At 36.0% G+C, this 26,479-nt stretch overlaps 1 protein-coding gene across 3 annotated transcripts in view; it reads left to right on the top strand.

Annotated features, from left to right (window-relative positions):
• ARB2A (ARB2 cotranscriptional regulator A) overlaps nt 1–26,479 on the top strand; it is a 431,289-nt gene that overhangs the window by 257,464 nt on the left and 147,346 nt on the right. For 2 of the 3 annotated variants that reach the window (XM_024746976.1, XM_024746975.1), the window contains one exon: nt 20,038–20,154. In XM_024746976.1, the coding sequence (XP_024602744.1) occupies nt 20,038–20,154 (117 nt within the window). Of the gene's footprint in view, nt 1–20,037; nt 20,155–22,794; nt 23,078–26,479 lie in introns of those variants that run through there. The other variant, XM_024746977.1, reaches the window with a different exon arrangement.

Genomic DNA, 26,479 nt, shown 5'->3' with positions numbered 1-26,479 from the left:
TAATAACCTCTTATTACCAAAAAAAAAAAAAGAGAGAGAGAAAAATGTTTAAATACTCATTACAGGTTTAATTACAATTTCGGATGGATTTGAAACCTTCGGACTCTGTCCTTGCCACTCCATTCTAGCCATTCAGGCCATGCTGCCTGTATTGTGTATTCAGCAGTTCCTATTAGACATCTTCACAGTGAGTGATTCTGCTGGGCTTGCTGACACCCGCTTCATGCATGGCCTGCTGTGCTGGGTGGAATATTTTTTCTGAGCTGCCTGGAACATTAAAGACATCTTGGCCATGTCAGTCTGTGTACAGTGTGTGTGTGTGTGTGTGTGTGTGTGTGTGTGTGTGTGTGTGTTCCTGTGAGCACACATTCCTGAGCAGATCACCATTAAATAAATGATTATTTGGTATGACTTTATATACAAGTAAATTTTAAAATTTGAATAATGAATGGATTTATAATTTATTACATGCATATATTTTTAATAATTTTAGTTCAGTTAACATTAGCAACTTTCCTTTAGCTTTTATTGTCTGTGGTTATTGACACTAGGGGGCACTGCTTATCCTCAGTTGCATCTTTCTTCAGGAAATGAGTAAAAATACTCAGCTGATTTCTGTGCTCCTACTTTAATAATTGAATTTAGAGAACTCTAGGCTATTTAATTCTTTGTTGTTTTGGTCTTATTTCTAATGCCTATATATAGTGCTAACAAAGAGGGTGGAGCTCTTGGTTCTCACAAACAAATACTGTATCCAGTGTTCCATACAGTAACTTTTTTTTCCATTGGAAATGTCATTCTTGGCAAAACCAGAAGGGCAAGTTTGCCCAGTGATGAGGTTTAGATCCCTTGCCAGCTGTGCTTCTAGCCAGCAAGTGTGATGAACAGCTTTAGAAATCAAGTGAGAGAAAGCATTCGAGAGTTAGTGTGATTCATTTGGATAAAGGTCAAGAGAAAGATAAGCAAAGCATAGTAATAAAGACCGCAGATAGCAATAATTTGTACCTTTTTGCTTATATAAATTCCAGTGATCCTATTTGTAATTTTCAGGCATGTACTTAATTCAAAAGTGACCTGCAGTTCTTCCAAACTATCTTAAGGAGTGTATTTAATCTTCTGTTTCAGCTCATCACTTGCAAATGAGTGGAGGAAAACTGGGTATGCTACCATTCATAACTATATTTATAGATTAGAGCAGTGGTTACTAGTTGATAATAAAGTGATGACATAATTAACTAAACTTTTTCAATTGGCAGTATAGTTTGATCTACTTAAAAATGTAAATATTCTATTCATTTTTTAGAATCTTAACATCCATTCCAGACTTAAATACTCATGTTTCAAACTACGGAACTACCTGGAATCTCTAAGAACATTAATGACTTTGTTATGTTATTTTTTAAAATAAAACTCTCTCTTCCCTGTCTTCCTCACACCCCCTGCAAAGCAATCAGTAGCCTATAGAATACAGAAAACTGTTTATCCCTGTTCTCCTCATTAATCAGATCTGTAAGAGAGCTGGTGAAATTTCTTATTCATCTCCTCTAGAGTTATAGCCGTATGTTATATATATGAAAATATGCAGTTAAATCATGCCTTGTTTTTATTAGCTAATGATATTGATTTTTAACATGAGTAAGTAGAATAAAGTATTTTTACAGATTTTAGTGTTCTCATGGCATATGTTTTACATCCTAACCAAAAAGGAACAAAAAATATTGCTAGTATAGTGAAGCTTGGTCTGAACACCGGTAAAACATCTGAACATAAGCACATGGGCAGTTTTGAATAAAATTTGTAAAATACCTTTGCTTTATGGCACCCCAAATTGGTTTATTCTAAATGAGTATTTTAATGAGAAATTATTAAAAATGTTTTAAGTAGAAATGGATACGTGCATTATTCTAGGCTGATTTTTTTCTTATATCCGAAGTGATTTCTTGATAGTGTTTATTGAATAATGTATACGTTTAAATAAATTGTGACTAGTTTTATATAATTTTTTAGGAAAAAAACTTTCAAGGTTAATGCACGGTTCAGAGAGAAATATTGTCTTTATTTTTCATACAAGTATTTTTCTTTTTATAATTATTTCTGTATAACATCATTAGAGCATTAGCTAATTTAGGTTCATCTCTGATCTTTAGTAATAGATCTGACACTTACAAAGAATAGGTACCACCTAGTTAGACCTTATCAGTTCATAAACAAAACACTGATTAATCAATATGGGGCAGCTTTTGTTATATTCAACATTTTATAAATTGAAGTGTTATTTTCCTGGTACTCACCATCTACAGGCAATCAGATGCCAGCCCAGTTATAATAGGTTTTTCTCCTCCTAGCAGGATGTTGCTTTTGGCTATAAAAAGTTAATTTCAGATCCTGATATACTTGCATTAATTTTTGAGACATTGGTCGGGTGTAGTACAGCAAAGAATAACATGAACATCACACCACTGTGCTGTAGCTAATCGTTTATTACCTCAAGGCAGAGAAGCAGTGTTAATGTGAAGGCCGCAGTGTGTCTATGGAAAAGAGAGAAACTGACAGAGTCTTAGAGACAGCTTCCTAAGGGTCTTAAAAGAGGACCATAACAAGGAGAGGAGAAAGCAATAGCAACGCTACCTGAAGGAATACGTTTTAATACTTACAGTGCTGGGCATCTTTGGAATTTTTTATGATTTTAACAATACTGTTATCTTAATAACAGACCCCATTTTCTCTCCAAACATCTTTGCTTCAGAATGGGAAAGCTCACTGTAATGTCATCTTTTTAGAACCATAAGTGTTCTCTAAAAGACATATGACTGAGATGTTTATCAGCGGGGATGTTTGCTGTAGTTCACCAATAAATTTGAATAATTTGACATAATTTCTGACAAAGATGAATGTTTCCACATTCATTTCCATAGTAAGGCAGTGTCTACATGAAGAAACAAGTTTGACTGACTTTACCTGCCAAATTGATCAGAAAAAGAACAAAACAGCCATTTAGTCCACAGAATTAAAGCAGTTTATGTGTACAAATCACCTTGGTGACTTGTCAACCCCAAAACTTGCATAATGGTATGTCACTTTGGAGCCTATAGTATTACAAGGAAGCAAAGCAGTGGGACTCACCATCAAGGAACTGATGGCACGTGGTAAAGAGTAAAGGAGGCATTATCAGTTGTGGGACTTGGAGTTACAGCTGGGGTTATCCTGTGTCTGTGAAACTGGAGGTGTCATTTAAGTCATTTCACCTGTTTTCTCATCTGTACGAAAAAGAATTGGACTAGTTTCTAATGTCCCTGACAACTTTTCATTCTTTTCTTCTATGTTATAGGTAGAGTCACGTCAGTAGTAATTACTATTTAAACTGGTTTCAGTAAACATGATGCTACTTGTAAATTCATTCTTTTATACAAAAGACCATAAGATATAATTGCGTTGTGTTCATTACTATCAGAATGTAAGTTTTAAGGCATTAGGGCCTAACTCACCCACTGCCACAGACAATAAAAAGTGGCAACAATGTCAGATTAACTTCTAGAAGTGTTTAATTCAAGTACTAAAAAATTCAGCAACGAGTTTATTGTCCTTTCTGTTTGAGGAGGAAAAGGACTAATAGACCGTAGTATGTGCTTGTGGTTGTGTGGGAACAGACAGACTTAGAGAAGCTTTGCTTTTTCTGACAAGTTAGTGACAGAAAGTAGTATGGTAGATTTCATCATGACACCCACAGTAAGGAGTGGCAAGTTGCATTCTTGTGGAAGTGGGTTAGGATCAGAACTATGGAAATGCAACATTTGTTCCTCATTCCTGTTCATTGTCTTTTTTTGTGCTCTGTGATAGTATCACCTCCTCCCCACCCTCCCCTTATTACAATCCTGATTATGGTAACCTTCCCCACAAGGAGTCACTTCATTTTTCTTTCACTCAAGGTTTCTTCTTATAACTTATTTTGAATGGCATTGACTCTCTTTGAATGGCATTGACTCACTTCATTTTTCTTTCACTCAAGGTTTCTTCTTATAACTTATTTTGAATGGCATTGACCCTCCCCTTATTACAATCCTGATTATGGTAACCTTCCCCACAAGGAGTCACTTCATTTTTCTTTCACTCAAGGTTTCTTCTTATAACTTATTTTGAATGGCATTGACTCTCTTCCCCTCAGACACAATGATGTTTTGTTGATGTTTGACCTCTATTCTTTCATACATATATGCCTAGAAGAACAACATCAAAGTATCTACCACTTGACCATTTCCCTTTCACCTTACTTCTTCAGTAGTTTTTCTAAAAGCATCTCTCTTGTTCTCCTATTTCCATACCATGTCTATTTCATTTGTAACCTCATTAGATAAAACCTATGTGTAATTCTGTTTTGTATATCGCCTTTTATATTATTAACACTCAGGAAAATAGCGTAAGAATTTCAGTCTGCAGTGCTGTCAATCTGTCACCTTTCATGCACTACTTTAAAATTCCAAAAATGTAAATGAAGTAATTAACCTGATATGAAACAGTGACATATAATTGACTTTTTAATTAGTGAACTACTGACTTTTTTTTATATCTTTGCCATTTTATAGGATTTCATATTGGCTAAATTTGGCTATGTAACAAAAGGTGTGATGGAACAAAAATTCTGCTTCCTACCATGATAAATACTGATGCTTATTAAACATCCTGTACTGTGCTACCTAAGTATATTTATTTTAGATTCTTACTGTTTGAATTATTTCATACTCATGAAACTAAGGCATTATTTAATGTTAGTGGAATATAGACCCCAAATCATTGACTCAACCAGTGGAATATCCTTGAAAGAAGTGCTAATGAACAGACACATGAAGGAAAATGGAATTTGAAAAAATAGCCCAGAGAAAAATTCTCCTTCATTCACACATAAACCCTTCCTCAGTGTAAATTTTTCAGTGCCACCTTGCATTGGAGCTGTCATCAGATGTCTGATCAGATAGGTTTCAGGGTTCTCCTCATCCTGTTAGTAATCTGAAGTGCTACTCTAGCATTTTCCATTATGGTGGATATTGATAGAGGACGCTTAGAGCATAGTGACTATTGTTTATGGTTCCCTAGTACATGAACTCAGAAGTGCTCTTTTACTACATGTAGTATTTGTACATGTTTTCTACCTGTGAATATACAGCCATAGTCATAGAGGTAAATAGCTACTTTCATTCCAACCCCATGTTTTCTTCCATGCAATGTAAATATGGTTTTGTGCAGTAAATACAATCTTTAGAAGTCCTATCTCGGTTGAACATATTTCAAACCATTTACTCCCACAGACTCATCATCTCAGGAATGTGAGATGTGCTTTCATAAGAAAAATTACTCCAACATATTGTCAGAATCATAAATTCTAAGTTAAAGGATTGTCCTACATTTTTTAGTCAGTACAGTGTACATTGAAACAGCCTTTATAACTAGTTAGTTGAATAGAAATTTTTCCACATCAGTATTCAGTTGGCTGTTTAAGCAGGCACACAAGCTACAGGTATTTAGCATAAATTCCTAGATAGAATAGCCACCTGGAGATCCTTGTTCAAATATTTTGAAACAATGTAGGAAGCCTATGACTTACACTTATTAGAGTGATGTCACTTTCCCATTTAAAAATGGGTGTCAACTTCTTCCCAATGTTTGGCAACTCTAATCACCCACAATTTTTAAAATTTTATCATTATTTTTAAAATTTTTATTGGAGTATAGTTGCTTTACAATGTTGTGTTAGTTTCTGCTATACAGCAAAGTGAATCGGCTATATGTATACATATATCCCCTCTGTTTTAGATTGCTTTCCCATTTAGGTCACCACAGAGCATTGAGTAGAGTTCCCTGTGCTATACAGTAGGCTCTCATTAGTTACCTATTTTATAGGTAGTATCAATAGTGAAATCAGAGCTGATGCTTTTATTTTTTATACAGCAGGTTCTTATTAGTTATCTCTTTTATACATATTAGTGTATACATGTCAATCCCAATCTCCCAATTCATCACACCACCACCGCCACCCCCTGCTTTCCCCCTTTGGTATCCATAGATTTGTTCTCTAACATCTGTGTCTCTATTTCTGCCTTGAAAACCGGTTCATCTGTACCATTTTTCTAGATTCCACATATATGTGTTAATATTCGATATTAGTTTTTCTCTTTCTTACTTTTTCATAGATTAGTTGACCATATGTGCGGAGTTTATCTCTGGGCTTTCTATCCTGTTCCATTGATCTGTATTTCTGTTTTTGTGCCAGTATCATATTGTCTTGATTACTGTGGCTTTGGAGTATAGTCTGAAGTCAGGGAGTCTGATTCCTTATAGTTTTCTGAATACAGGTCTTTTACCTCCATAGGTAGGTTTATTCCTAGGTATTTTGTTATTGTTGTTGCAATGGTGAATGGGATTGTTTCCTTAATTTCTCTTTCTGATCTTTCATTGTTAGTGTATAGGAATTCAGGAGATTTCTGTGCATTAATTCTGTATCCTGCAACTTTACCAAATTCATTGATTGGCTCTAGTAGTTTTTTTGTAGTATCTTTGTCAGGGTGACGGTGGCCTCATAGAATGAGTTTGGGAGTTTCCTTCCTCTGAAATTTTTTGGAAGAATTTGAGAAAGATGGGTGTTAGCTCTTCTCTAAATGTTTGGTAGAATTTGCATGTGAAGCCTTCTGGTCCTGGACTTTTGTTTGTTGGAAGATTTTTAATCACAGTTTCAATTTCATTACTTGTGATTGGTCTGTTCATATTTTCTATTTCTTCCTGATTCAGTCTTGGGACGTTATACCTTTCTAAGAATTTGTCCATTTCTTCCACGTTGTCCATTTTATTGGCACAGAGTTGCCTGTAGTAGTCTCTTATGATGCTTTGTATCTCTGTGGTGCCTTTTGTAACTTCTCCTTTTTCATCTCTATTTTTATTGATTTGAGTCCTCTCCCTCTTTTTCTTGATGAGTCTGGCTAAAGGTTTATCAATTTTGCTTATCTTCTCAAAGAACCAGCTTTTAGCTTTATTGATCTTTGCTATTGTTTTCTTTGTTTCTACTTCATTTATTTCTGCTCTGATCTTTATGATTTCTTTCCTTCTACTAACTTTGGGTTTTGTTTGTTCTTCTTTCTCTAGTTTCTTTAGGTGTAAGGTTAGATTGTTTATTTGAGATTTTTCTTGTTTCTTGAGGTAGCTATAAACTATAGCTATAAACTATAAACTATAAACTATAAACTATAGCTATAAACTTCCCTCTTAGAACTGCTTTTGCTGCATCCCATAAGTTTTAGATCATTGTGTTTTCATTTTCATTTGTCTCTAGGTATTTTCTGATTTCCTCTTTGATTTCTACAGTGATCTCTTGGTTATTTAGTAGTGTATTGTTTAGCCTCCATGTGTTTGTGGTTTTTTGCATTTTTTCCCTGTAATTTATTTCTAATCTCATAGCCTTGTGGTTGCAAAAGTTGCTTGATATGACTTCAATTTTCTTAAATTTACCAAGGCTTAACTTGTGACCCAAGATGTGATCTATCATGGAGAATGTTCCATGTGCACTTGAGAAGAAAGTGTAGTCTGCTGTTTTCGGATGGAATGTCCTAAAAATATCAATTAAATCTATATGGTCTATTGTGTCATTTAAAGCTTGTGTTTCCTCATTAATTTTCTGTCTGGATGATCTGTCCATTGGTGTGAGTGAGGTGTTAAAGTCCCCCACGATTATTTTGTTACTGTCAATTTCCTCTTTTATAGCTGTTAACACTTGCCTTATGTATTGAGGGGCTCCTATGTCGGGTGTATATATATATTTATAATTGTTATATCTTCTTCTTGGATTGATCTCTTGATCATTATGTAGTGTCCTTCCTTGTCCCTTGTAACATTCTTTATTTTAAAGTCTATTTTATCTGATATGAGTATTGCTACTCCAGCTTTATTTTGATTTCCATTTGCATGGAATATCTTTTTCCACCCCCTCACTTTCAGTCTGTATGTGTCCCTAGGTCTGAAGTAGGTCTCTTGTAGACAGCATATATATGGATCTTGTTTTTGTATCCATTCAGCGAGTCTGTGTCTTTTGCTTAGAGCATTTAATCCATTCACATTTAAGTTGATTATCGATATGTATGTTACTATTACCATTTTCTGAATTGTTTGGGGTTTGTTTTTGTAGGTCCTTTTCTTCTCTTGTGTTTCCCACTTAGAGAAGTTCCTTTAGCATTTGTTGTAGAGCTGGTTTAGTGGTGCTGAATTCTCTTAGCTTTTGATTGTCTGTAAAGCTTTTGATTTCTCCATCAAATCTGAATGAGATCCTTGCTGGGTACAGTAATCTTGGTTATAGGTTCCTCCCTTTCATCACTTTAAATATATCATGCCATTCCCTTCTGGCTTGCAGAGTTTCTGCTAAGAAATCAGCTGTTAACCTTATGGGGATTCCCTTGTATGTTATTGGTCATTTTTACCTTGTTGCTTTTAATAATTTCTCTTTGCCTTAATTTTTGTCAGTTTGATTACTATGTGTCTTGGCATGTTTCTCCTTGGGTTTATCCTGCCTGGGACTCTCTGTGCTTCCTCGACTTGGATGACTATTTCCTTTCCCATGTTAGGGAAGTTTTTGACTATAATCTCTTCAAATATTTTCCCGGATCCTTTCTCTCTCTCTCCTCCTTTTGGACCCCTGTAATGCGAATGTTGGTGCATTTAATGTTGTCCCAGAGGTCTCTTAGGCTGTCTTCATTTCTCTTTATTCTTTTTTCTTTATTCAGTTCTGCGGCAGTGAATTCCACCATTCTGTCTTCCAGGTCACTTATCCATTCTTATGCCTCAGTTATTCTGCAATTGATTTCTTCTAGTGTATTTTTCATTTCAGTTATTGTATTGTTTATCTCTGTTTGTTTGTTCTTTAATTCTTCTAGGTGTTTGTTCTTTAATTCTTCTATGTCTTTGTTAAACATTTCTTGCATCATCTCAATGTTTGCCTACATTCTTTTTCCAATGTCCTGGATCATCTTCACTATCATTATTCTGAATTCTTTTTCTGGAACATTGCCTAGCTCCACTTCATTTAATTGTTTTTCTGGGGTTTTATCTTGTTCCTTCATCTGGTACATAGTCCTCCGCCTTTTCGTTTTGTCTACCTTTCTGTGAATGTAGTTTCCATTCCACACACTGCAGGATTGTAGTTCTTCTTGCTTCTACTGTCTTGTAGCCTGAAGTCAAAGCTGATTTCTCAAGGCCTGTGCTTTCCTACGGAATCAGTCTTGTTGTCTTGTAGTTCAGAAACCCATTCAGTGGGCAGGGCTTGGGGACTGCTGATGTGTCCATGGCAGCCAGGCTGAGGCTCCTCTTCAGGAGGGAACTGCTGGGTAGGCACAGAGGGCACCTGCACCTTCAGACGTGAGCTTGGGTGGAGTAGCAGGAGGTTTGGGAGCTGGAGCAGTCCATTCACCCTGAAATTCCTCCTTGGTCATAGCCTTTCCATCAGTGGCCTGCTCTTTCTTTTCTGTCTCTTCAGTGTCTCAGCGGAATGTCTAATAACCCACAGTTGATTAACACATTCTCTTTTAAAAACATTTTGGTGGTCTTACTTTACTGTGTCAATGGATCAATGCTTACACTAGAATCTAAAAGTAAGACTCCCCCAACATATGCAAATAAGACCAGTGCCACACCATTTCTACATAAACCTGAGACTACATTTGAAGAAATATGATCAAATGATTAACCTGAATTTCTAGAGACAAAAACTCAGAAATATCTGAGGGTATAGTGTAAGTGAGATCTGGAAAAGAATCAAAATCACAAATGTCTTTAGTCCCAAAATTTATATAACTCATTGCTTATTTTCCTTTTATTATAGAAAATAAAGGCTGAGCTCTGAAAAGGTAACATAGCTACTTTTATGGTGAAATCTTTCTGCCCATGCTCACCTTGCCTTTTTCCCTCCCAATACTACCAGGTGTGAGTTTATCATAGCAGACATTAAGTAGTGATGATTGCATTTTTTATTTGAAGTTTGGAGTTATTTTGTAACTCCATTCAGGTTTGAAATCACAAGTATACCTTGCTTTATCTGACATATACAATTCATTTGAAATTCAGAAAATCAAATTATTTCCCAGTAGATTTATAGGATAACTTTTGTAATTTGTGATTTTGATTTCTCTATGCTTTTCAATTTTCAATGCTTCTCTGTCTTTTAATTGTGTGTTTTTCCCTTTATAATCTTTAGTTAGTGCATATTGCAAAATTTGATGAGATAGATAATACAACATCAGAATGTGAGACCTAAAATGTAAGCTAAATGTACTTGATCTCATAGATATCAGTTAAATCATCATGTAAGCTTGAGTACACAAATATGACAATAGAGTACTAGACATATTGGAAGGATAATTTAGATTTGAATGGACAAGGCTAATGCTTAATTTTAATTCTGGCCTGTGGTGGCCATTGTGACATACTGCTTAGTAGCTCCTTCAATAAAGGAGTTGTTGCCCCAAGTCCTGGGAGTGCTTTCAGCAGACAGCCTTCAGCTGTCTGCCCCTTGAGGGATTTCCTTGGCTGCTGTGGGGATCCATATTCAAAGACAGAACAGTGTGGGAGGTTAAGGGCCGAGCCATCTGGGCCCAACTTGGGATGACTCTGAAGGGTCATTCTAGGTCCAGAGCTCCCCTGGGCTTATGCAAGGTTGTCTGGGACCTGCATCTTACATTGACTTCTCTCTGCCTATTCTTGCTTGTTTCCCTCCCTTCCTCAGATGTTGATCCTAAGGGCACTCCTTTGTAACATCCTGCATGCTAAATTCGGTCTCAGAGTCTGTTCCCTGGGGAACCCATCCTATGGTCTATTTCTAAATATGCCAAACCAGACGTTGCTGTAACTTCCTAACCATCACTTTCCCTGACCTATTCCATTTTGTAAATAGCGCCTCCATTCATTCCACAAATAATTTTTGAGCACCTACTATGTGCCAGTCACTGTGTAGGGAAAGAGATGTGGTGTTGGCCCAGCAAATATGATCCTCCCCTCTGAGAGCCTACATTTCAGTGGGGAAGAAAGATAGTGAACAAATCATTACCAGTATAATAAGTATTTCAGCTGGTTAAATGTAGGGTATTATATACAGATAGCCACGGTATAAAGACACGGGATTTGGAATTAATGGGTTTAGCTGAGCAACATACTAAGTGTGTGAATGTGGGCAAGTCACTTTCTCTAAGCATCACTTTCCTCATCTATAAAACAGATCCATAATCCCTCAGCTACCAATCTATTTTAAAAGAAATTGTTTTATCTAAAGAGATAGTCTATATATAAATACTCAGAATATTAAGGGTCTCTACAGAATTTATCTGAACCTGGCTTCCTTCCTGAATTATGAGTTCTTCCCAAAGGTCAAAAATCAACCTAATGGTAATAATGTATTACCTAGAACAGTTGATAAATTAGAATATCACTCCCCCGTTTATGCCAGGTAACAGAGTATGAAGCCTTTAAAATATGTTGAAAACAATACTGATAATTGGAACCTGAATTTTTTATAAAAATATTGTTAAATTTGTAGAATAACTTTGAAAACTTTAATGAAATTTCAGATGCACCAACATCTATGTGGAAATTCAACATAGAGGTTTTTTTCCTAGGTTTAGCGAGGTATAATTGACAATTAAATTTTGTGTATATTTAAGGTGTACAACCTGATGACCCTAGTATCTGTATACATTGTGAAATATTCAACCACAGCCAAGCCAATCAACATATCCATCACCTCACACCTAAGGTAAAGGCTTTTAAGAGAAATTTGTTGAATAACATGATCTCCTGCACTCAGTTATCTACTATGTATCTTTGTGGCAGGAAATTGTATCCTTTTATCTTTCTTTTTCCCAGACCTAAAGAAACTGCTATGCTTTCAAACTTAAGTATATTAACATTCTCCCAGCTGAATGTTTATGCCTGCCCCTGCCAAACCTATAATATACCAAAGTATTTATAGTATATAATACTTAAATTATCTACTATAAATATAAGTGCTCATAAGTGATTTTTCAACTTAGTATTGTGAACATGCTTACTACCTGTTTGCATCAGAAACATTTCTTGGTATGTAGTACATTTATAAAGTTTTATACAGTTTTCTCATTTTTCCGTTTAAGACCGTGTATTGTCATCATTTAAACATCTCCTTTGCTAAGCCTGCCTTAGTGTTTTGGACTGGCAGTGTTTTTAGTCCCTACTTACACTTTTATGATATATCCACTTCATATATATTCATTGTAATTTTCAAATCTGTGTTTTATAATATCTTGCCAACTTATGGTCAGTCTTCTAACATTACATAATAAAACATTTTAATCAAATAAGTCACCTTGATGAAGTCTTACACTGGCTTTTTAATCTGTGACCTCTTTTTTTTTTTTCTTCTTATAATTAACTTGCTGTTTTCTGGATTAATAAAGTAAGTTTCTCATACTGTGGCTTTTTTTCTCACATCATGTGTTTTTGTAAGTCACTGGTCTTCTTTCCCAGCTCCCAGATTGTCAGTCACTTAATATTTGTTTTGTTTTGTTTTGTTTTGTTTTTTTCTTTTTCTTTTCAACCTACCTTCCACATGCTTTTTTGTTGTTGAAGGAGTCTGCACGTGGCAGCATGGTCTAGGCAGGAAAGGAAAAGGAAGTTATTACTGCTCTCTTCTGGCCGCCTGCAATAATAAATCATAACTTGCCATTCCCTAACTGGTGGCTGGAGACTTATCTTCATAAATGCATGTGACCCAAGAAGTTTCAGTTTACGTACCCTATCCCTTGGGGTTCTTGCCTGTAGAGAGCCTTTTCCTTCCTGAAATTAGACAAAGGTTGTAAGAATCGAAGCTAGGGCTTCAAAGCACAGGAAAAGAGAATGTTGTCTTATCCTGTTGTTACAGTGAAGCTCCAGCTGGCCATGTTTACCTACCCAGGGTGTGAGGCTGCATGTCCATCTGTGAGGGGCCGCACAGCGCTGAGGCTTGCCCTTAAGTTTGGAACTTAGGAACTTTGAGAAATATTTCTTGTATGTTTTTCTACATGGTTACTTTTTTAGTGACAACTCTCTAGGTTTAGGTATATCCTTAAATTGCTAAGCATTGAGCACAAAGATTTACTCATTTGCTAGAGTGACATTTAACTTCTGTATTATACATTCAGTGACCATATAATTTACTATCCAAACCAAAACACTTTTAACTGTGAAAGGGGACATTATTAATAACTATACCAGGTCAACAGGCATAAACCAGGACTGTCTTGGACTATCTGAAATGTGTGATTATCCTATTTATACCTAATTATTTCCTTTGAAAACATTTAAGCAAGCCCAAATCACTTTACATAATGGAGAAAGTTGGGGTGGAGGTGGGTGTAGTAACTGTATGACACTTCTTAACTGCTACCCTATCAGCACAAATGTTGATGTCACTGAAGAGTACATAGATAACCATATCTAAAAGGAAGGATACATTTTAGAAATTAAAAATGAATGTCAAGGTAGTAATAATAGTAGCTGACAGTATTGATTGCTTACATGCCTTATTTATCCTTCAGCCACCCTATGAAGTGACTCCCACTTTTGTTATTCTTATAATTAGTTTTGATTAATAATATATTTGTTATTATTCCCATTTTTGTATTCTTATAATGATTAACCAAAAATAAAAATGTTAAGGACATCTTATTCCAAAGCCTATGTGTGTTTTAACTACAACACTATACTGCCTTCCTCTGGACATACTTCATATCTCTGTGATTACCTTTTTAAAAATATAGTCAGCTATACTCCCTTTTATGCAAAAGACAGCGGTAAAGAGACTCTCTCTCTGCCAGCTTGGCACTGCTGAGCCATGGCTCCGTGCTTTGTAGCCAGCCCAGTAATTCTGAAAGGGTTCGCTGGTGCCCAGAAAGTGAGTTTGCCACAGTACGGCTTCAACAATTGTTTTAGCGTGGTGCTCTTACTGGTCTAGTATTCTGATTACAGGACTTTAAACAGACGCAATAATCAGCTCTTTCTACTCCTCAGACAGGTGATTTTAGAATTATTGGACCACATACTCTAAGGAAAAAGCAGCCCTTCATAATTTTTTTTTCCTTTATGGATATATGACCCTTTAAAAAATATTGTCATTAAATGCATTCTAAATTAAGCTTCTGTTACCTTCTACATTGAGAAAGGAGAATGCACTAGTTTACACATAAGGCGTAGTTTGCATTATATGTTTTTATGGGATCCTCTACTATAATTGTGTACCGTGTGTCAGGTGCTCTGCAAGTTGCTTTATGTTTAGCTCATGTCATCTCACAATAACTCTATGACTTAGTTTATTTATTATCTCCCTTTTACATGTGATGAAATAGACACTTAAAAAATTGAAGTAATTAACTCAAGGTGTTACTACCAGAAGTGGCAGAGCAGGGATTTGAATCCAGGGAATCTGACTCCAAGGTCCTTGAATCTAACCACCGCACTCCTTATGAAGACTGCTTACTTGAAAGCTTCTACTTTTGAAGGAGGAAAAAAAAAAAAAGTGAATGCAGATGAGAAGTGTGAACTGTAACATGTGAGAGCTGAGTGTCATACTTGTCTGAATTTCTGGCTGGGCAGTTTAGTCTTCATATTTCATCTACCAAAGTGTGTACGTATTCCATTAGAATCACTAGAGGTGCTTCAAGAGCCTTGGGTAACAGAACCAAAGTTTTAATGTTGCAGCAAAGATATTTGTTCTGTGGGTGGTATGCTATTGGGATAGACTTGTACAAAAGAATCTTCAGGAAGACATTAACAGAAAAGACTCTACCAAACCCATTGGCAGCTGGTTAGTCATCTTGGCCCAGGGCACATTTTTAACACGGTAGGCCTGATAGCACAGTGGACAGTGCACCACTCGCTAGGGAACATACAGGGAGAACTGTAAAATGATGGGAGAGGCTTGTGGTAAAATACCAGAGTTTGTCGAACCACATAAAGACTTCACTCAAGTAGAAGCACTGAGTGTAATTATAATCTGCATAACGAAAATGTGAAAAGGTATCAGCTTTTCATACTTTCCAAACTTTGGAACAACTTAATCTGAAATCTTAACTTGAGAAGCTCTAGAGGGAGCTAATCTATTTATATACATATGTATTTTTTTAAAGACATCTCAAATCTCAACCGTGCTATTAACCAGACTGAGGATTCATTCATGCTCATACAGTAGTAATGATCTTCAAATTTATAAACGTACAGTAGTGTCAGATCTTCATCTGAAGGAAACATGGGTTATTTGATTTTCTTTGAGAATATTCTTTCCTGTACAAGTGATTCACATGCTGTAACCCTCACAGTACATATGTGTAACACATGTCAGAATTTAAAAAGAAAGTAATGGCTTTTGCTGATGAAAGAGTTTTAAAATATTTCCCTCAAAAACATGTTTAAAATATATATGCAAATATAAATATGGGTATACATGCACATATATACATCCCTACCCCTAAGCCACACTGGCTCTTTCGGGAGGTCCCCTTGGACTTTAAAATATAAGACATCTTTATTCTGAGTGCTGTGGCTGCTGGGTCACAAATATGGGAAATAAAATTATCTGTTTCTTCTTTTAGGTTAGGGTGAAGACAACCCAGTTCAGGATTCACTTCTTTTTCAGGTTGGCAGTATTGAATCTAGTATTAGGTTGGATTTATAATTTCCAGAATCCAAGGCCCTGGAGTAGAGACACGAACCTACCCCCACAGATTTCATGGTAGAGCATCCCTATAACATCAACATTTCCCTGCCTTCAAAAGCTTATCTTCTAAGCTAAGACAAATGGACAGCAACTTTTTCATTTGATTTAGTGGAAATAAAAGAGTCTTTATGTTTTCCTTTGCTAAAAGTAGCTCACGGTAGAGTTCTAGAAGAAATGAAATCCACAGAAAAGTTAAACAGTTTGTAGGTACAAAAAGGGAATTAAGGAACTTTTAGGGTGACATGAAGTATTTGAATTGGGCCAGGTACTTATGAAGATAGTAAGCAGATACATCATTTGAGGGCATTGGAGAAAGCATGGTGAGGGAGGTTAGGTGGACAGAAAAGGCCTCCCTGATTTCTGGGGAGAGATGGTAGCAGCCCTGTGGAAGGACCATATCCATGGAGGGGAGGAAAGGTAGCTGCCACTGACTGGCCCTCTCATTCCACCCTTCTGGTCCTCTGGTCTCCATCTCGCCAAATACTCTTACACTCAGATAAGCTGTCTTATCTTGTTATAGTTACTTAATGTTTAAAATCATACTCATACTCTGGAAGAAAAAAAATAATAAGTATTATTTTTCTCTCAATTTCAACCCCATCAAAAATTTTAATAATAAGATGAGCCTGCATACAGATGGTATATGTTTTTACTGTTCAAAGTACTTGATATTTATTGGGTTAATTTTGTCAGACTGGGAGCAGGCAGTACAATGAAGGAAAGAGCAGATTAATTGTGTATAAGCTAAGGTGAAAAGACACTATAACAAAAATGGAATAGATGAACAGAATTAGGAAGGGGAAACAAAAATATCAGGTGACAGCATCAAATATTTGTATTAATTCTCAAATCATCAGTATGATTTATAGAAATATTTAACTTTCCCTGTTATCCTATACATCATTTATTGTAGAACTATAGTAATAATTTTTAATGCTGTTGATAGTATGATTTTGCTCATGGCTGATTTCTCTTAGCATGAGTTTCAGAATTTCAACATTCTTTACTGATTTGAATTTGGATTTTTTTAAACCGTTCTTTTAAATGTCCAAGTCAATGAAATATTGTGTATATGAAAATGGAATTAATCAAATGAGTTTATTTATATAAGAGTGTAATAGTTTATTACTGAGAAATAGACCCCATGTGATACAAATGAAAGAACACAAGACATAAAGTCATGGTCAAGTCAGAGCTGTGTCACTTTACCTGGCCACAGATATAGAGTCATATCTGTGTGGCCTTTAACCAGTTTCAAAGCTTCAGTTTCCTCCTCTGAAATGGGGAAAATGATACAAGGTTTATATACACTTCAGTATTATTTCAGAGTGAAGTGAGATTGACTATGTATTCATTTTGAAATGTATGAAGTGCTACTCAGATAGAAACAAATATTATACACACAAAGAAAAACAAACAGTATTTTAATTTTACCATACATTAATTAAGCCATGAAACTTTAGGATGTTGACGTCTGGGTTATCAAAATTTTTTTTTCACTTTTATTCAACTCAATACCATACTGCCATACTGAAGACATTATAACAAAAAAAATAATGCCATCTTTCTTTTTTGAAAGATTGGTATTGAGATCACAAACTCTTAACATTTTTAGAAATTAAGATCCCTCTAAGAATCTAATGAAAGCTAAGCATCCTCTCCCAGAAAAATATTCATGTCACATACAGACAGAATTTTGCAAAGAATTTCAAAGGTGTTCATATCCATGGATCCTAATAAAAACCACATCTCCACCTTAGGTTGACATATAGTAGGACTTCAGTCATATGGCTTCTTTCCTTTCAGATTTCTGGGTTTTCCAGACTATCATGGTCTTCTACTGTGGACTTTTAAAGAAGTTATTTTCCTTCCCAGCTGTGCCTCCACCCATTCCTTGCTTTAGCTGTGTTCCATCTAAGGTCTGTCTCTTAAACAGTCTTGATTCCTGTGTTCAGTCTACCCCCGCCCCCCCACTGCCATTCTCCAGCATTTTTCGTCACTGCTCATCCGTAGTGGAAGCAGTAAGGGAGAGAATGGGAGCTAGGAACCACACCAACAGATGCAAGAAGCAGAGGCTTTGGACGGAAATGGCAGTTGCAAGTAGTTCCAGTGCTACCAGTTGCAGCAAGGCCAAAGAGGAAAACAGTCTGAAAAACTAAAATGTTAAGATTTTCACCGATTTAAAATTCTACTATGCCTAAACAGTCAAATATTTGAAATTTTTTGTTACTGGGTTCATTTGTAAACAGCTCTTGATTGAGATCCTCTGGAATTTGACCATTCCCCTCCTCTAGTAATATAATATGGAAGGAAGTGCTCTTTAAACTGTAAAGAACCATAACAATGTAAGGGAGTATCATGCTGGATGATTAATGTGGTTTGATGTGATGTGAAGAAAAGTTACAGATCATCACCATCCATTGTGTGAAATGTCAGCCAGATGAACAAACAGACCAAAGTTTTTTCGCTCTGGTAGTCAGTCTATCAACTGTATATTTTTCCAGGTTTGTAGAATTTTAATCCCCAGATTTTCTACTTTTGCACTAAATCCTCAGCCTTTTCAACTGTTAATTTTATATCATTTCACAAATGGTCCTCAGTATCTAGTGCCTTCAGACACTGCCACCTTAAATGTAAGTCAGCATGTGTCAACAACAACCAAAACAAAATTCAGCACAAATATTTATAAATGCAGACATATTCTTAGACTACCAGAAGAGTGTGGTGTTCTTATTTAGTAACTTCAACAACAATCTTCCTAGATCTCTAAGTGTTCCTGTTTAGAAAATGAGAATAAGGACATATAAGTTCTTCATGAGCCAGGTGGATTCACTGTTGTGGAATTTGGGGGGTTATTATCCAATGTCAGTTTAAATTTCTATGTTCTAGTGCCATTGTAATCCAGTGATAATCTATTTTTAAAATAAAATCTAGAAGCAGGTAGTAAACTGCTTAATAATGAATGTGAAGTATTGAATTAGAGTATTATTTTATGCTTTTAAAAATATTATTGGTACTGCCAGGTGAAGTTTTGCCGTAATATTATGGTGTTCATAACCAACGTTGATTTTTAGATTTGCACATTACATAAGCAGAAACCACAAGGCACAAAGATTTAAGGTGCAGGAATGCTGCTGAGGCAGCATTAACAGTGAATTAGATTCCCATTAGGTACTGTTTAGTGAAAGGGGATGTTCATATGCAGGGTTTAAAGAAATTTAGGAGAGAGACATTTTTAATTCAGAATGCCAACAGGCATCATTTGGTATCAGAAGTGTGGCTTGCATTGTTTTCTGTGTGAGTGTTCATCACCATTCAGAATTCTCCCTTTTTTTTAATGCAGTAACGTATTTTTGATAGACAATAAATTAATAGTAAATGATAGAGAAATTGCTCTTTTTTAGAGGGAGAAAAGACATTTGATGCAAAGAAAGAGTGAAGGCATGGCTATAAAATTCAAGGCTACTAGATACTGTATTGAAACTACTTTCTTTATTAAGCTTTCTTATATTTGTTGTGTCAAATCAGTTACTAGTGTTAGTAGAGTTAGAATGTTTATGATTCTTTTAATCTAGAACTATTATTTCTCAGTTTCTTTATTTTGCAGACCACTGATGAATTCTTCCATTTCTTCAAGCCAAGTGGCTCTTTTTTTAAGTTTTAGAACAATTTAATTTTATAGAAATAACATTCTATAGAAACAAGTTAAAATGTAATCATTTTTCAGCCTAAAAGAAAGCAAAATGACATTGATAATCTTTGAAGAGAAAGATCTTTGTGGTCATTTAAAAGACCAAGGAATTACAAGGCCATGGTGAAGAGCAGGCTAGTTAAATTGGAAAAGTCAAAGACATCTTTCTTTACTGATGTGCCATCTACTAAAAATTAGCAGAAGTTAGTCCTAAGTAGCTAACAGTGAACCCCTGGTACAACTCCCTGAAGCACTGAAATAGGACGTGGTAGAAGAAACTTATAAAAGAAGCCCTCAGGGATTCCTCTTTTTTTCCCCTGTGATGCCTTTAATCCTTGAATTGTCAAACCACGTGGAAAATAATAGAGCTGCGTAGTTCTAAGACTTAAGTGGTATTGTCTTTTGCAAAGAAAATATTAGGTCTTTTCACACCTCTGTACAAGAATAAGGCATGTGTTCAGTGTAGAAAAGAGTAAATTTGAGCAAGAGATGCATATTGCTTTTTCATGTTTAATATATTACTGTTATCTATGACTAAGCAGATTGCACCCAGTAGGGAAAAAAATTGTGGCCAATATTTTATTTTCCTTTTTAAAAACAGATGATTCAACGAGAAGCAGATGTGAAAAGTAAGGTGACTGCTGTGGCGTTGACAGACTCTGTTCACAATGTGTGGCATCAAGAAGCTGGCAAAACGATTCGAGAATGGATGAGAGAGGTGAGATGATTTTTTTCTGTGCTGAGATGAATGAGTGTGAGCCTTTATATCTTGAGCAGCCCCACTAACTTATATCACCTCCCACCGCCAAATTCCCTTTCTGGAGGCAGAAAGAGGGAATAGAGAAAACTAGACATGGTTGAAATAATAATAGGAAACCCTTCTGAAGAAAGACTACTTTTTTGAAAGCCCTCCTCCCATTTTTCTTTCTCTTTTTTCTTTTTTTGGCTTTCTATAGAATATCCCCGTTTTCTTTCTCTTTTTTTTTTTTTTTTTTTTTTTGGCTTTCTATAGAATATATGTATGCATACAGTATATAGTAGGAACTTTGGCTGAATAAGGTCATGACCTGTTAGGAAGTTATTATTCCCTGATTTTTAATTTTGGTATTTAGCATTGGTACTGCTTAATTACAAGAAACAAGCCCAATATACATTGTCTCATTCTTTTCTTCAGAAGTGGTCGATAGGTGCCCCTCTTAAATGGATGGCTCACTGCTGCCAGTAGGGGGAGAAGAAGTGAAAAGCTGAAATAGTGTTTTGCAGACCCTTGAGCTAGGAGAAACCCAGGGGCTGGTCATGGTCCAGCCTCAGGCTAAGAAAGCTTTTTCACGCGTCCTAAGGGCTTGTGAACCTGAGAATTTACAAGGACTCATTGAACATGCTCCCATTTTTCAAACAACTTTCAGCTCATTATTTCCTTGATTCCTATTACAGATATATAGCTGAAATTTCTTTTTTACTTATATTCACCTTCCTGATATTATAAGCAATTGACATTAGCCACGTCATGCTTTAGCAATTGTTTAATCAGATCAATACTTATATTTATATATATGAATGAGCTGCTTGACCTTCCTGATTTTCTTCCAGTTTTTTTTTTTTAATAGAATACCCAGGTATTTATTCAGCTGACCTCTCACCATAGGTACAGTAACTTCTGCCAGTCCTCATGGTGCACCATAAGGACCAGAGAGTTAATGTTTGAAAAGAGTTTTGAATAAACAGAAGGACTAGGCTATATAATCCCCTAGTGGTGTTATCATATCCCCAATCTGTTTTCACTGTTGTTATTCTCCATTAGAAAAAGTATTTTCATCATGCAGAAGTCCAAAATATTTTTACTCCTCACAATGAACATATAAAGGTGGGGTTTTTTTTAATCTATTCTAACACCCAGGTGTTTTTTGACCACATTACTTTTCTCCTTTCTCGTTTCACAATTTAGCTACATCCTTAATTTTCATTACCAAGGACCTAAATTCTTCCAAGAGAAATATTGTGTATTTTATGACTGTACTTTCTTATGCAGTTTATTGGTCCAAATGGATACATAAACAGCTCCCAGTATTATATAACTAGTAAGGTTTATAAATGATCTGTTGGTACCTTTTTCCCCCACACACAGCCAATGTAGAATTTAGGGCTTATCCCAAACAAGAAGCATCCCTGTTTATCATGTTTTTTGATTACGAGTTCTTCATGTCTCATTCCAGGTGACAAATATAACAGAATTTATTTAGATTTACTTTTTAAGTATTTCTAAGATCGGATTAGGCATCCCCTAAAAATCAGCATATGTTAATCTGTGCATTTTTTCATCTGACTGAAATAGGCAGTAATTGAATTTATCTTAATTTTGTCAAAGCTGTCAATAATTTTTTTGCAGACATAGCTTTTATAAAATTTTTGAAAATTTTATAAAATTTGATAAATGACCTAGTTCTTTCAATTCCCTTGATTATGCCTTAGGCATAAAGAAGCGTGAAGAGTTTTGTGTTATGACGTACCAAAATTCAAACCCCAGGTCAATCACTTACCTAGCTGTGTAGTCCTGGACAAGTTTCTTAATATCTTTGAGATTCAATTTTCTCATCTATAAAATATAATACCTATCTTATAAACATGGCTGGGAAAAAATGCATGTAAGGAAACAGCACAGTTGTTGGCACTTTAAAGAAGTTCAGTAAATCACAGCTATTATTATTGTTACCTTTTCACCCCAAATAATATAAGCTAGATGAACACTGTTCTCCTTTTGTTTCATGAATGATTTGCATATTCAAAATATCTTACAAAAGAGAAGTAATTCAGAACAAGGGGTTAGGAGAACTGAGTATTGATAATGATGCTGGCTTAGTCACTCACTAGGTAAAACAGTAATTAAGGAGCTAGAATGAACTACCTGGGTCTACCAGGTACTCTGCCAAGGCTTACTGTCTTTAGAAAGCCACTCTGCCTTTCTGGGCCTGTTTCATAATTGTGAACTAGACATAATAATTCCGATTTCATCTATTTCATGAATTATTGTGAGAATCAAAGGTGATAACCAAGAGGAAAACCCCTTGAAAACCAAATGGTACTACATAAAGAAATCAACTGTATTATTGTAGAAAACACTGTAAGATCCCAGAGATAAAAATGATTAGATCATTGTTGATGGGGCTTTGAAATCATCCCTGCTCAGAGCTCTCCACTGAAACAAGAGCAAAAAAAGGGATATCTTTCAGATGTCCTTGCAGGAACTCACCTCAATGTGTGATCCCCTAGTGGAGAATTCAGTGTGGTTTAGCAAGGTTAGAGTCCAGGATTTCCCAACACTCAGGATGAAACAGCGTCCCCTCTTCTTTCTCCTTTTCAGTCCCTGTGCACTCTGCAAGACTCCGTGAAATACTGAAGAGCAAGCAAGCCTGGATTCAGCGATTAGAAAGGGCAGTTGTCTTGAGCACAGGTGTTGGGAGAAGCCGTGGCAGGGCAACCTTTGTGCCCTCCACCGCCCACTGCCCTACCACCTCGCTGACTCCAGCTCCATTTAAAGTCAGCTCAGAAACTGAGAGAGTTTGCAGATATCCCCGCCAAGAAAAACACCTCAGCTGAACTGGCACGTTATCCATAAAAACACCAGTCTGGTTGTAGATGAAGCCTCAGTGCTTTTGGCCTCTTGATGATTGGCTCCATTATTTCACCAAACAGATTGGCTCCATTATTTCACCAAACAGATTGGCTCCATTATTTCACCAAACACTGCTTTAAAATGTGGAAGTAAGATAATGGTACAAATTGCCTAGTCATTCTTGTTGTACTACAAATTAGTAAAGCTGTTTGTTGTTTTACAAACATGTTTAAATTAATATGGTAAAGTTGCCGATGTTAAGTATTCATTTACTATAGAAAGCTGATTTTTTAAAATTAGCACAGTGAAAGAAGGTTAAGTACTGTATTCTTGTATTAAGTGTATAACTTTAAAATTACGATTTCTTTTAAAGAAAGAAGGTCAGGGCTTCCCTGGTGGCGCAGTGGTTGAGAGTCTGCCTGCCAATGCAGGGGACACGGGTTCAAGCCCTGGTCTGGGAAGATCCCACGTGCCACGGAGCAGCTGGGCCCGTGAGCTACAAATACTGAGCTCTGCGCGTCTGGAGCCTGTGCTCCGCAGCAAGAGAGGCCGCGACAGTGAGAGGCCCGCGCACCGCAATGAAGAGTGGCCCCCGCTTGCCACAACTAGAGAAAGCCCTCGCACAGAAACGAAGACCCAACACAGCCAAAAATAAATAAATGAATAAATAAATTTAAAAAAAAAAAAAGAAAGAAGGTCAAAGAGGGCTACTATGGCAATGATTCCAAACGAAATATACTCCCAACCAAAAGACCAAGCATACATACTAAGCCAGCCTCATGAGAAGAGGTAGAAAGTAACCAAAGGCAGCTCCTGAAAGGAACTTCTTACCTCAGGCTCCAGGCCTGTAAAGTCTGAGTGAACAAGGATGAACCCACTTAACCTAAGAAGGACATTATGCTAAGTGAAATAAGCTAGACACAGAAGGAAAAATACTACACGATATCACTTATATGTGGAATCTTAGAAAGTCGAGTACACAGAAGCAGAGAGTAGGATCGTGGTTACCAGTGTCAGGAAGGTGGGGAAACAGGGAGATGTTGGTCAAAGATTGCAGTGGTATAGAATGCACAAGTCTAGAGACCTAATGTACAGCATGATGACTATATTTAATAATACTGTTTTGAATACTGGAAGTTTGCTAAGAGAATGGATTTCAGGCTGTTTTACCACACACACTGAAAAATGCTAGCTATGTAAAGGAGAACATGTTAATTGGCTTGACTGTAGTTATTTCACTATGTATATGTATATTAAATCATCATGTTGTACTTAAATATATAGTTTTTATTAAAAAAAAATGGCTGAGTGGGTGAATGTCATTTCCTGACATACCCCTGGCCTCTGAAAGTCTCCAGCCAAGCCCGATGTATGGTTCTACGTGATAGTCATGAACCCTTAGCCATCACCATTCAGTTCTGAGTGTCAGTCCTGGAAACACAACCTGATAAGTAGTAGTTGTTCTTGTCTGAGGAGGACACAATGCCTTCCATATTAAGCATCAACCTCTAGACACTGATGATTTATAACTCATAAAAATGAATAAAAATCTACACTCAACCAGGGCAGCATGCATCTCCAAATACTTCCAAATATCTGGCACAGGAATACCTAGTACCTACTTTTCTCTTTAAACATAGTATATTAAGTTGTAAAGTTTTTATAAAGTGTTTTAATTCATTTCATATCTACACTGAAATATTGTCAACCTTGGTTTAAATAGTCACTCAGCACTGTTTTGGCCTATAGGCACTTCTAGTTTATACTAACAGCTCCCAAACTTTTGGATTTCACAAAGAAGGCAATTTACAACCACAAAAACCTAAAGTTTTAATTTTAATTTTAAAGTCATAATTTCAGAGTAAAAGACCTTTAAAGCTGAAAACACTTAACTTTAAGACACTCACTGTATTGCCTTTTTTTCTCTTATTCCCTCAGACCCAGAGAAATTGTAGTTACAGGATCCATCCCAATCTGCTGGCTCTGGCTAAGGGCTTCTTTCTCTCTGCTTGTTGGTCGGGATGAGGCGGGGCTGCATCTGAGGCTCAAGCATGGCTCTGTTGGTACCTCTAGTCCAGCATGCCTTGTTGTCTGCTCAGGGCAACTGAGAATAAGATCTCTGAGGTCTGGGAACACACTCCAGCATGATCTGGGTTTAGATAGGGCCTTCCTAGTGGGCTGCTTCTGTCGTCATCCAAGACACTTAGCTAGTGTTCATCTCAACTGAAGAGCTGGGATAGGGTTCAAATTGGGGCATTGAGAAGAGGGATAAAATAAGCATTAGAAAAACAGTGAAAAGAGATTTGGTTTCTAAACTATAAAAACACATCTCAGAATAGGGGGTTCCATTTGATAAGATGGAATTTCAGATAGATTGAATTCATATGTAGTGGCTGTATGTCTTTCTCATATTTCCTTCTTTACATATATTTCCCAGTTTGTTTACATTATTTTGTTTCATTATACTCTATCATATGGCAAACATATTTTTAGCTTGTTTTGTCCTTTTCTCTCTATATTTTTCCCAGTGGGATAGAAATGTCACACAAACATGCACATACCATACGTATGCGTCAACTTATGGTATCAAACCTTTACAATTCTATACCAGTACTTTGTCATTGCAGAGAACTTTTGGACACATTTACTTTAATTATAGGATGTTTGTTTTCTACCCTACTTTTATGAGAGATCAAAGCCTAAACATGTGCCTAGATAAAAACTGAAATTTCAGGATCATAAAATGTAAACCTGTGTTTTGTTTTAAATGTTTGAGTTAAAGGTGACCTGGATAAAATCCATTTTGTTCAGCTTTTAATGTCAATGATGAGTTAGAAAATGACTAATCGCCTTAATACTATAATGTACCATCACTGTTACTAATACTGGAAATATCCTATAAGACATAGTTTTACATATGTGAAGTGTAAGTGAACAGTATTAAGACTGACATATCACCTGGGTAATAGCCGACTCTCATCAGATTTGGAGGTACTACTAGGATGAATAATAATTAAAATATATACCTAATCGCTGCCTGTCTGTCGGTAGAGCTAATTGCTGTCATTGAAAAGACTAAATTGTTTAAGAAAAAGAGAGAGAAAGAGAAAGTCATTCTTCATTGAAGCTATCTCCCTGTATCATTGGAAACCTATTTTTAGTACCTATAGAAGTCATGATTTTTGAATTTATTAGGGATTGTGATGAATGATAAAACAAATCATCCATTTACATATCTTGACACTGCTTTGGAGAATACTCATTTCTTACAAGCAAGTGTCACACTGTATATAAAAGCTGGCTAATTGTGTGCTAATCTTCTGCATTATCTAGAACTCTCTGAGGTGGTATTCTATCAATAGTAATATTAATTTTATTTATTTCAAATGTACGAAATATCTTCTAAAACCCTATTTCTTTTATAATTTCTTCT

The sequence above is a fragment of the Neophocaena asiaeorientalis genome, unplaced genomic scaffold, assembly GCF_003031525.2.
Source record: "Neophocaena asiaeorientalis asiaeorientalis breed wild unplaced genomic scaffold, Neophocaena_asiaeorientalis_V1.1 scaffold550, whole genome shotgun sequence".
Classification (NCBI taxonomy): domain Eukaryota; kingdom Metazoa; phylum Chordata; class Mammalia; order Artiodactyla; family Phocoenidae; genus Neophocaena; species Neophocaena asiaeorientalis.
This window is presented reverse-complemented; position numbering and strand designations above follow the sequence as displayed.